We start from the raw sequence: 14,095 nt of genomic DNA, 5'->3' as shown, positions 1-14,095 counted from the left end.
TAAATGTCTATTTTAACAATAACCTATAGTAAATCTCCGGGTCCATCCTGTTGGGGTGGGGGGTGGGGTGGAAGGTGGATCCAGTCGCCGCCTCCACCAGGGAATCAACAGGCGGCGCCTGGAAACCCGCCCCTTCTGCCGGGTATTTAAATGCCGCTCACTGGGACCCGAATCCAACAGTCCGGGAGCTGGTTTGTTCACTGAGTTCCTGACACAACCATTTCCCCCAAATGACCAGAAGGATGAGGTGGGCCATTTCTCTCAGTTTGTTGCTGACTTTCTTATCCCGTGAGTAGTTTTTATTGTCCAAGTCTCTCACTGTTACTGTCTCAGTGTTAGTTTCTCTCTGGAATGTTCCAGAGTCACCAATCATTTCACCAGCATTAATCCTCGGCCTTTTTGATATATTTTTACAGGTGTCCAGTCGGATGTTGTGTTGACTCAGCCCGAGGCAGAGAGCGGGCGTCCCGGAGGCTCCCTGAGACTGACCTGTAAAACCAGCGGCTTCGATCTTGGCAGCAAGAGCATTTACTGGGTCCGCCAGGTTCCCAGGCAGGGGCTGGAGTGGTTGCTTCAGTACTATAGTTCATCCAGCAACAACTACGCTCCAACAATTAAAGATCGATTTACTGCGTCCAAAGACACTTCAAACAACATCTTCTCTTTGGCCATGACGAGCCTGAAGACCGAAGACACCGCCATCTATTACTGCGCAAGAGGGTCACAGCGAGAGGAACCAGGGCTGGACCCGCACAAGAACAGCTCGAGAGGGAATTCAGCAACTTGCACCTTAACCTGAAGGTCAGTACTTGATTCAAATGTAATATTGATGTCAGTGATCAGAGTCAAAACACAAGCTGCCTCTTACATAACTGACACAGGGAAAATTAAATAGTGAAACCGAACAAACAAATCGATCTGAAAATATTAGCTTTTGTCTGTTGATGTTTACTGTTAACAGTTTCAGTAATTACAGACCTGGATATACTCATCGTTGTATTATTTCTGATACTTGGAGAAAGTCTATGTACATTGCGTTTTATGAACTGCTGTCTAAATTGTAAATTCGATCAGATGTAATCGTCTATTTGAAGTGAATATTGAGCGGCAGGACTGAACAGAGAGTGAGTGCAGTTTTTGTGCGGGTGTCTGTCACTGTGACTACACCAGCGGGTCACAGTGCTGTCCAAAGCGACATCCTCATACAAAAACCTCAGTGAAAGAGTTTGCTCAAATTGGTGATCAGGGCCACAGCAGGATTGTCAACGTAAATGAGGCTTAAATAAAACACAATATTAGTTTGTAAAAAGGTATAAAAATCTTCCACTTTATCATTGTTGACCGACACGCTAAATGTGCCCAGAGGGTTTATAAGTGTTCCGATCCTCTTTATAAATGTAATGACCAGGACAAGCTGAAATAACTCACAGATTCGCTCTTGGAAGAGACAGAGTTAGTTTTTGAGTGAACAGTGAAATTAAATCTCTGTATTTTACAGTTAACAGTCTGCCGCAGTATTTGACACGCTGTGTCTCACTGTGATAACTGGAAGTATGAGCGACTGGGGACAAGGCACCATGGTGACGGTGACTGCAGGTAAGAACCATTCCATTATTTATGAACTGTTTTATTTCAGACTTTGTTTTATTGTTTTCTATTTTAACAATTCAGTTGTTCAGTGAAACCTGAGTTTGATGGATTCTGTATTGTGATTTTGTTGCAATGTTTCATGTGATTCTGCTGAAAAGGGTTATAGAATTACTCTGTCTCTTGACAAAAGGTTCTGCTGAGGGATTCAGTCCCTGGGTGTTGTGATTTGATGTTTATTTGCTGAGGATACTGTGTGGCCCGGTTACTTTAAATATCTAGTGTCTGTTAAACAGTTTGGCGTTTCTGAAATGTTTAATCTCGGTGACATCTGGTGGCTGTGCCTTTTACCTGCACATGTGTTAGAAATCGAACCCAACATTCACAAACTATGCTATAGTTTATGTGTTAATTTATTGAACACTTTCTGCTTATCCACAATGCTGATGATATTCTTCCATATTTCTGTTTGGTTTAATTTTTCATTCATTTGATGAAAAGCCGACTTGGTGAATTCTAAATTGAGATTTTATTGAAATGTTGTTTGTTTTTGTTGGAAGTGTTTCTTAATGGAGCTACTTCTCCATAAAATGAGTTCAGCCCCTCGATGATGTGATTTCGTGTTTTTCTGCTGAGTAGATGGTGTCTGGGTGACTGAATGAGTAACATTTGTGAAACTGTGCTGGCGTTTCTATATTCTTTATACTCGGTGATACTGAGCGGTTCCATGTTTTGTGATTGAATGAAAGCAAGACGTTTGACGCACGAGTGTAGGTAGAAAACAGTCAGGATTTCAGAATGGTTCTTAAAACGTGATAATTACATTTTAACTAAACCACGGTTTAAGACGCTCTTTCCGAACATAATTTGTGACTGCAGAAAAGCCAAGCTGTGATTGTAATGTTTCATCTCAGCGACATCTCTTGGTTGCAGCTTTTACCATCTACTGCAAACATTAAGTGTTTAAATATGTTTGAAATATGTTTGAAACGTGGTCAAATATGAATAAAATGGGGTAAAATGTTAATATTATTCTGGACAGACCCCCACCTCCACACTATACTTGCTGTTCTTCCATACTTCTATTTAGTTTGATAATTCATATATTTGGTGGCGAACTGGTTTGCTGGATTCTATATTCAGATGTTTTAGAAATGTTAGGTTCCTGCTGAGGGGATTGTGTGCCTGGGTGACTTTGAATATGTACAATTTGTGAAGTGGTTTGTTGTTTCTGCATTGTTCCTGCATCATTTCTGCATTGTTTCTGCATTGTTTCTACATTGTTTCTGCATTGTTCCTGCATTGTTTCTACATTGTTTCTGCATTGTTTCTACATTGTTTCTGCATTGTTTCTGCATTGTTCCTGCATTGTTTCTGCATTGTTCCTGCATTGTTTCTGCATTGTTTAAATTCGGTGACGTTGAGCGGTTACACGTTTTCTGGTTAAATGCAAAAAGTTTACGTGTTTGAAACTGCTTAAAACACAACTGTTAGGGGAAAAGAGGCAGTCTTCGAAAATAAAGAAAGGAATTAAAGATGTAATAGACATTTTAAAATTTTACCTGATAATTACTGATTAAAATAAACCGTGGTTTCATTCAGAACTCAATTCGTTACTGTAATCTGAAATTATTTAATTAAACCGTTTTCAAATTGGTGAGTAAATTAATATAATTTATCTAATTGAAATACAACCCCGTATTAATCCAAGATGTTTTTATATTAGTATCATTAATCACCTTCCACAATTCTGCTGTGCTCTGCACACCATTAGCATCACCGGAAAAGTTTCCAGGCTGGAAATAGTTTGTGATTATGCCTGAAACTGTTTTAATAATAACATACCGATTGTACAGCAGTGCTCAGTTGCACAAGGGATTTTAAAATTATTTTTTATTTCTCTGATTACGTTTGCAGTTACTTAATTCGGAGTTTAATATTGCAGTTTGGCAATTTATGTATCCGGTTATTAGATTCTTTCTGTGCAGCAGCAACAATATTATTTCTTTAACGTCATTTGCAGTTTGATAGTCAGATATGTGTCTCTCATCTAATCATAAAGAGTTTTCTCCGAGGTGGAAGTCGCTGACAGTGCAGGAATTGTTCTTCTGATTTTATCTAAATTGTAGGAATGTTCAGACTGCACAGGGCTGGAGATTGACAAGTAAAAGCTTGAAATTCAAAGAGATTAATTTAATTACAAAAGGAGAATATTAGCTTTGCAATAATAATAACATCCTGTCTCGCAGAGCTGTGCTGTACACAATGTAACATTATAGAAATAAAACAAATTATACAATAGAATAACAGATTATATCTGAGCCTCAAGCTTATTTCTTATTAAATCGTAAATCGAACAAGAACATTTCTACATCATTTTCTCACAATGTTTCAGGGCTGTGGCGGATCTGACTGAATTGTTTTCATTATTTTCTGCACTGATTACTTTGGATCTCCTTTTCTTAAGCAATATTTTCAATAATAAAGTTAATCGAATTGTTAGAATGATTAAATCTCGGAAACATTTTTATTGATCACAAACTACCAAGGACTTTATTGTTATATATATTGTTTCGAGTTACAACAGTTTATCAATTCGGGAATACCGCTTTAACAAACAGATGAGATATTACACATGCCTGAATTATTCCATCCGATAATTTGAAGATTAATATTTAATTAAATCCAAATTATTTATCAAATTTCAGGCAGGAGCAGGTTTTGAATTACAGAGAACCATGTTTTATTATTTATATTATAGAGTACAAATCAGCTGACAGGTCAACTAATTGACAATTGGCAATAACTTGCAATGCGACATTAGTACTAACTAATTCAACATAAATTAACAGCTACAATTGAGTAGCATATTGGCGTGTGATATCAAAGCTATTGGAGAATGTTTAATTGTACTGAAAATAATTTAGAAAACAATACATTTATTTGCTCCGGTTGATGAGGTGGCCCGCCTCCATTGTTTTGTTGATTGTATTTAATTAAGACATTGGATCAAATCAGGTAATCAGTTTCCAATGTGAATGTTTCCTGGTTTGTTTATTTCTTATCAAACACTGGATCTCTGTCACAGACATGAAACTCCCCTCAATCTGTTATATTTAATGTGTTCATTCTCAGTGAAAATACATTCTGCCCAGTTCAGACAGGAGAAATAGCTGAAAGGCGAAAGGAGTTTGAAATTAATATCAGTTTAATTTCAAAGAGGTTATTAATTTCATTTGTCGTAAGTTGACCATTTATCAATTAGAATCAAGCAGTTTGAATGATTCGTTCCCCTGTGTTTCAGAGTGAAATTTGACACACTAGGTAGGCTCTCATCCGCACACTGTTTCTCCCTCACACACTCCCTCTCTCCCAGAAACCTGGACTATTCCTCAAACACACAGACACTCTCTCTCACAGAGACTCTCACATACACAATAGCTCTTCAAAAATACACAGTCTCTCTCACACACACACTCGGTCACACGCACACTGCCTCACACACTCATTCTCTTACATACTCTCTGTCTCCAACTTTCTCTCTCTCCAACTCTCCCTCACACACCAACAGACTGTCACGCGCTCTCTCTCATACACAGGCACATTATCACTCACTCTCTCACACACACTCTCTCTTACACGTTTTACCAATCTCACTCACATACACAATCATTCACAGACACACACTCTCACACATATGCACTCTCGCACACATTATCTCTTGCACACACGCTCGTTCACACACATGCCCTGTCACACACATCTCTCCAACAAAAAAACGCTCTCTCACATACAGGCTCTCTCACATATCCGTTCTCTCACACATACACTCTCTCTGACATGCATGGTCTCTCGCAGGCATGCTCTCTCATGCTCTCTCACACACATGCTCTCACACACACGCTCTCTCACACACATGCTCTCTCACTCACACATGCTCTCTTGTACGCCTGCTCGCTCACACATATATCCTCTCTTGCATACATGCTCTCTCATACACATGCGCTCTGATACTCACACTCTCTCGCACACACTCTCTCACTCACTTGCTCACTTACACTCATGCTCGTTTACACACATGCTCTCTCACGCACATGCTTTCTCACACATTTGCTCTGTTGCACACATGCTCTCACACCTATGTACTCTCCCACACATGCTTTCTCACACACACGCTCTCAATCACATATCTCTCACACTCACGCTCTCTTGCACACACGCTCCCTGACACACATGCCCTCTCACTCTCATGCTCTCTCATACACTTGCTCTCTCACATACACACTCTCTCACACACACACACTCTCTCATTCTCTCTTGCACACACGCTCTCTCACACACCTCATGCTCTCTCTCGTACTCATGATTTCTCGCACACATGCTCTCTCACACATGCTGCCTCGCAGTCATGCGCTCTCACACACATGTTCTTTTGCACACATGCTGTCTCATGCACACGTTCTCTCCAACACACATGCTCTCTCACACATATGCTCTCTTACACACATGCTCTCTCACACATATTGTCTGTTACACACTCACACACATGCGCTCTCACACACATGATCTCTCACACACATGCTCTCTCACATACATGCTGTCTCACTCACATGCCTTGGTGCATACATGCTCTCTCACACACATGCTCTCTTGTGAAAGCACTCTTTCACAACATGCTCTCTCATACACACAATTTTGCACATGCAGTCTCTCTCCTGTGCACACTATATTGCTGCCTCACACACACAGATATCCTCTCGCTCGCACAGATACACACAATCGCGCTCTCACACACAGATACTCTCTCACACACAGATATTCCCTCACACACAGATACTCTCTCGCACACACACACTCACGCGTGTACTCTCTCTCTCTCCCACTCTCTTGATCTATCTCTCACAGAATCACACGCATGCATACAGACACATACATAGACACAGACACATGCTCTCAGACACATACCCACATTCTCCCTCACACGCACACTCACACAGACACGCACACACTTTCAGATACACAGGTGAGAGCGACTGAACTAACATCAATAATAATAATCATTATTATTGTCACAAGTAGGCTTACATTAACACTGCAATGAAGTTACTGTGAAAAGCCCCCAGTCACCACACTCTGGCGCCTGTTCGGGTACACAGAGGGAGAATTTGGAATATCCAAACCACCTAACAGGTCGATTTTCGGGACTTGTGGGAGGAAACCGGATCACTCGGATAAAACCCACGCAGACTCCCGGGAGAATGTGCAGACTCTGCACAGGCAATGACCCAAGTGGGAATCGATCCCGGGTCCCTGGTGTTGTGAAGCAACAGGGTTAATCACTGTGCTGCCGTGCCGCCAAATCAAGGCAGCATTGAAACGTGTGACCTCAAGCAGCCCAACCAAAGAATGAATGGATGGGAATCGGGGGAAGAATCTCCGCTGGTTGGAGTCACAACTAGCACCAAGGTGGATGGATTCCATTGCTGGAGGCCAATCAGCTCAGTTCCAGGACATCACTGCGAGACTTCTTCAGGGCAGTGTCCCAGGCCCAGCCATCTTCAGCTTGTTCATCAATGACCTTCTTTCCATCATCAGGTCTGAACAGGGGTTGTTGGCAGATGATTGCACCATGCTCAGCACAATTTGCAACTGTGCAGTCACTGAATAAACCTGTAAATAAAGCAACATGGAGGCTCTATGCGGTTCTGGCTGACAAGTGGTAAGTAACAGTCAAGTCACCCAATTGAAGGCAATGTCCACCTCCAGTAAGAACTGATCTAACCACCGCCCCTTGACATTCACTGGCATTACCATCATTGAATCCCCACTAACAACCTCCTGGGGATTAACATGGACCAGAAATTGGTCTGGGCGAGTCATATAAATTTTGAGGCCAGAAGAACAGATCAAAGCTGAAAAACCCATCTTCTGACTCCCCAAAGCCTGTCTACTATCTAAAGATCCGCTGCAGAAGCTCATCGTGTCTCCGTAGGCAGCATTTTCCAAACCGATGACAGCAGCCATTTGGACAAGGACAATAGACACATGGGAACATCACCAACTGAAGTTCCCCTCCTCGCTATTCGCCATCATGACTGTAAAATATATCACCGTTCCTGCCCTGCCGCTGGTTCAAAATCATGTATCAGACTCGGGGAAACACCACATGGACTGCAATGGTTAAAGAAGGAAGCTCAGCACCTTCTCAAAGTCAATGAGGGATGGGAAATAAATGCTGGCCGAGCCAGAGACGCCTACATCACAAGAATGAATAAACACAACACACTCTCTCTGACACAATATGACAAGACGTTTACGGGCACAAAAATCCCATTTGCAAAATGAAAATCCGTTAAGTCGCAGGAATGTTCATTGTCCCAGTTCTAAATTGTTTTGTGGAAAATGAAATTACATCGGCATTAAAGCAGCTGCCCAGTGATCTACACTGCTGTCTGACTGTACACAGCCGGTGTTACTGAAAGTATTAATGCAGCTGCCCAGTGATCTACACTGCTGTCTGACTGTACACAGCCGGTGTTACTGAAAGTATTAAAGCAGCTGCCCAGTGATCTACACTGCTGTCTGACTGTACACAGCCGGTGTTACTGAAAGTATTAAAGCAGCTGCCCAGTGACCTACACTGCTGTCTGACTGTACACAGCCCGTGTTACTGAAAGTATTAAAGCAGCTGCCCAGTGATCTACACTGCTGTCTGACTGTACACAGCCGGTGTTACTGAAAGTATTAAAGCAGCTGCCCAGTGATCTACACTGCTGTCTGACTGTACACAGCCGGTGTTACTGAAAGTATTAAAGCAACTGCCCAGTGAGCTACACTGCTGTCTGACTGTACACAGCCGGTGTTACTGAAAGTATGAAAGCAGCTGCCCAGTGATGTACACTGCTGTCTGACTGTACACAGCCGGTGTTACTGAAAGTATTAAAGCAGCTGCCCAGTGATCTACACTGCTGTCTGACTGTACACAGCCGGTGTTACTGAAAGTATGAAAGCAGCTGCCCAGTGATCTACACTGCTGTCTGACTGTACACAGCCGGTGTTACTGAAAGCTGATCAATGTGGATAATCAGGACAGGATCGATGGAGAGGAAGAGGAGGAGGTGGGGGTGGTGGACCCGAATGGAGGATCCCGCAGCTCGGCTGTGGACAACTGGCAACAGAAAGCTGAGCCTGAGCGGAAAATCAGCCAGAGAAATATCGTCCTAATGGGCGGGGAGCACTTGGGAATGATCACTCACCCACACTCACTCACTCTCACTCACTCAGTCTTACTCACTCACACACACCCTGTTTCACACACCCTCACTCACTCACCTACCCTCACTTACTCGCCCTCCCTGAATCTCTCTCACCCACCCACCCTCGCTCACACTCACTCACCCTCTTTCCGCAACCCGCACTCACTCACTCTAACTCTTCAACCCTCAATCAGACACCTTCACTCACACACCCTCACTCACACCATCACTCACACCCTCACTCATACACACACCCTCATACACCCTCACTCACACACCCTCGTACACACACTCACACACACCCTCACTCACACACCCTCACTCACACACCCTCACTCACACACCCTCACTCACACAGCCTCACTCACTCACACACCCTCACTCACACACACTCACTCACACACCCTCATACACCCTCACTCACACACCCTCACTCACACAGCTCACTCACACACCCTCACTCACACACTCTCACTCACACACACCCTCACTCACACACCCTCACTCACACACCCTCACTCACATACCCTCACTCACACAGCTCTCTCACACACAGACCCTCATACACCCTCACTCACACCCTCACTCACACACCCTCACACACACACCCTCATACACCCTCACTCACACACCCTCGTACACACACTCACACACACCCTCACTCACACACCCTCACCCACACACCCTCACTCACACACCCTCACTCACACACCCTCACTCACGCACCCTCACTCACTCACACAGCCTCACTCACTCACACACCCTCACTCACTCACACACCGTCACTCACATACCCTCACTCACACAGCTCACTCACACACCCTCACTCACACACCCTCACTCACACACCCTCCCTCACACAGCTCACTCACACACCCTCACTCATACACCCTCACTCACACACACCCTCACTCACACAGCTCACTCACACACCCTCACTCACACACCCTCACTCACACATCCTCACTCACACACACTCCCTCACACAGCTCACTCACACACCCTCACTCACACACTCTCACTCACACACCCTCACTCACATACCCTCACTCACACAGCTCACTCACCCACCCTCACTCACACATTCTCACTCACACACCCTCTCTCACACACACCCTCTCTCACACACCCTCTCACACACACCCTCACTCACACACTCTCACTCACCTTTTTTCAGCACCGCGCACTCACCCACTCTAACTCATCAACCCTAAAACATACATTCTCACTCACTCACCCTCTATCAGCAAAGTGCAATCACCCACTCTAACACATCAACCCTCACTCACACACCGTCACTCACACACCCACACTCACACACCCTCACTCACACACCCTCTCTCACACACCCTCACTGACACACCCTCACTCACACACCCTCACTCACACACCCTCACTCACACACCCTCACTCACACTCTCACTCACACACCCACACTCGCACAGCCTCACTCACACACCCTCACTCTCACACCCTCTCTCACACACCCTCACTCACACACCGTCACTCACACACCCTCACTCACACACCCTCACTCACACACCCTCACTCACACACCGTCACTCACACACCCACACTCACACACACCCTCACTCACACACCCTCACTCACACACCCTCACTCACACAGCTCACTCACATAGCCTCACTCACACACCCTCACACACACACCCTCACACACACACCCTCACTCAGACACCCTCACTCACACACACCCTCACTCACTCACATACCCTCACACACCGTCACTCACACACCCTCACTCACACACACCCTCACTCACACACTCTAACTCACACACTCTCACTCACACACCCTCACTCACACACCCTCACTCACTCACCCTCACTCACATACCCTCACTCACACAGCTCACTCACACTCCCTCACTCACACACCCTCACTCACACACCCTCACTCACTCACCCTCACTCACATACCCTCACTCACACAGCTCACTCACACTCCCTCACTCACACAGTTCACTCACTCACCCTCACTCACATACCCTCACACACTCACACAGCCTCACAAACACACCATCACTCACACACCTTCACTCACTCACACACCCTCACTCACAAACCCTCACTCACACACCTTCACTCACACACCCTCACTCACTCACCCTCACACACATACCCTCACTCACACAGTTCACTCACACACCCTCACTCACACACCCTCACTCACACACCTTCACTCACACACCCTCACTCACTCACCCTCACACACATACCCTCACTCACACAGTTCACTCACACACCCTCACTCACACACCCTCACCCACACAACCTCACTCACACACCCTCACAAACACTCCGTCACCCACACAACCTCACTCACATACCCACACTCACACGGCTCACTCACACACTCTCACTCACTCACTCGCCTTCACAAACACACAGTCACTCACTCACCCTCACACACATACCCTCACTCACACAGTTCACTCACACACCCTCACTCACACAGCTCACTCACACAGCCTCACTCACACACCCTCACGCACACACCCTCACTCAGACACCCTCACTCACAGACACTCACTCACATACCCTCACTCATTCACCCTCACTCACACACCGTCACTCACACACCCTCACTCACACACCCTCACTCACACACCCTCACTCACACACACCCTCACTCACACACTCTCACTCACACACCCTCATTCACACCCTCACTCACACAGCCTCACTCACATACCCTCACTCACACAGCTCACTCACACTCCCTCACTCACACACCCTCACTCACACATTCTCACTCACTCACCCTCACTCACATACCCTCACACACCCACACAGCCTCACAAACACACCATCACTCACCCACCTTCACTCACACACCCTCACTCACTCACCCTTACACACATACCCTCACTCACACACCCTCACTCGCACACACTCACTCACACACCCTCACTCACCCACACACCCTCACTCACACACCCTCACTCGCACACCCTCACTCACACACCCTCACTCACACACCCTCACTCACACACCCTCACTCACCCACACACCCTCACTCACCCACACACCCTCACTCACATACCCACACTCACACGGCTCACTCACACACTCTCACTCACTCACTCGCCCTCACAAAAACACCGTCACTCACTCACCCTCACACACATACCCTCACTCACACAGTTCACTCACACACCCTCACTCACACACCCTCACTCACACACCCTCACTCACACACCCTCACTCACACACCCTCACAAACACACCGTCACTCACACACCCACACTCACTCACACACCCTCACTCACATACCCTCACTCACACAGCTCACTCATACACTCTCACTCACACAGCCTCACAAACACACCATTACTCACCCACCTTCACTCACACACCCTCACTCACTCACCCTTACACACATACCCTCACTCACACAGTTCACTCACACACCCTCACTCACACACCCTCACTCACACACCCTCACTCACTCACACACCCTCACTCACCCACACACCCTCACTCACATACCCACACTCACACGGCTCACTCACACACTCTCACTCACTCACTCGCCCTCACAAAAACACAGTCACTCACTCACCCTCACACACATACCCTCACTCACAATGTTCACTCACACACCCTCACTCACACACCCTCACTCACACACCCTCACTCACCCACACTCACTCACACACCCTCACTCACATACCCTCACTCACACAGCTCACTCACACACTCTCACTCACACACCCTCACTCACACACCCTCACTCACACACCCTCACAAACAGACCAACACTCAAACACCCTCTCACACACACTCTCATAGATCACACTGACTCACCCCCCCCCACATTCATTCGCGCTCACTCACGTAGCCTCACTCACACACCGTCACTCACACACCCTCATACACCCACACTCACTCATACCCTCACTCACTCACACACCCTCACAAACACACCGTCACTCACACACCCTGACTCACTCACACACCCTCACTCACACACCCTCTCACACACGCACACCCTCACTCACACACCCTCACTCACTCACCCTCACTCACATACCCTCACTCACACAGCCTCACTCACACACCCTCACTCACACACCCTCACTCACTCACACACGGTCACAAACACACGGTCACTTACACACCTTGACTCACTCTCACACCTTCACTCACACACCCTCTCACACAAGCACACCCTCACTCACACACCCTCACTCACACACCCTCACTCACTCACCCTCACTCACATACCCTCACTCACAGCTCACTCACACTCCCTCACTCACACACCCTCACTCACACACCCTCACTCACACACCCTCACTCACATACCCTCAATCACACAACCTGACACACACACCCTCTCACAGTCGCACACCCTCACTCACACACCCTCACTCACACACCCTCACTCACACACCCTCACAAACACACCCTCACTCACACACCGTCACTCACACACCCTCACAAACACACCCTCACTCACACACCCTCACTCACTCAGACACCCTCACTCACACACCCTCACTCACACACCCTCACTCACACACCCTCACTCACACACCCTCACTCACACACCCTCACTCACACACCCTCACTCACACACCCTCACTCACACACCCTCACTCACACACCCTCACTCACACACCCTCACTCACACACCCTCACTCACATACCCTCACAAACACACCCTCACTCAGACACCCTCACTCACTCAGACACCCTCACTCACACACCCTCACTCACACACCCTCACTCACACACCCTCACTCACACACCCACACTCACACACACCCTCACTCACACACACCCTCACTCACACACACCCTCACTCACACACCCTCACTCACACACCCACACTCACACACACCCTCACTCACATACCCTCACTCACGCACCCTCACAAACACACCCTCACTCACACACCCTCACTCACACACCCTCACAAACAGTCCAACACTCAAACACCCTCTCACACACCCTCTCACACACACTCTCATAGATCTCACTCACTCAGCCACCCACATTCATTCGCCCTCACTCACACAGCCTCACTCACACACCCTAACTCACACACCCTCACTCACACACCCTCACTCACTCACACACCCTCACTCACACAGCCTCACTCACACACCCTGACTCACACACCCTCATACACCCACACTCACATACACTCACTCACATACCCTCACGCACAGACCCTCACTCACACACCCTCACACACACACCCACACTCACATGCCCTCACTCA

General features: G+C 46.8%; 1 gene segment (V, D, J or C); it reads left to right on the top strand.

Annotated features, from left to right (window-relative positions):
* The first annotated feature begins 1,527 nt into the window (after positions 1 to 1,527).
* Positions 1,528 to 14,095, top strand: part of LOC140418442 (Ig heavy chain C region-like) — a 62,294-nt gene continuing 49,726 nt past the window's right edge. Inside the window, 1 exon segment of the C gene segment in view lies at positions 1,528 to 1,596. Within this exon segment, the coding sequence occupies positions 1,554 to 1,596 (43 nt within the window).

This window comes from Scyliorhinus torazame, chromosome 5 (assembly GCF_047496885.1).
Source record: "Scyliorhinus torazame isolate Kashiwa2021f chromosome 5, sScyTor2.1, whole genome shotgun sequence".
NCBI classification, from domain to species: domain Eukaryota; kingdom Metazoa; phylum Chordata; class Chondrichthyes; order Carcharhiniformes; family Scyliorhinidae; genus Scyliorhinus; species Scyliorhinus torazame.
The sequence above is the reverse complement of the archived record's forward strand: the minus strand, read 5'-3'. Positions and strand labels throughout refer to the sequence as shown.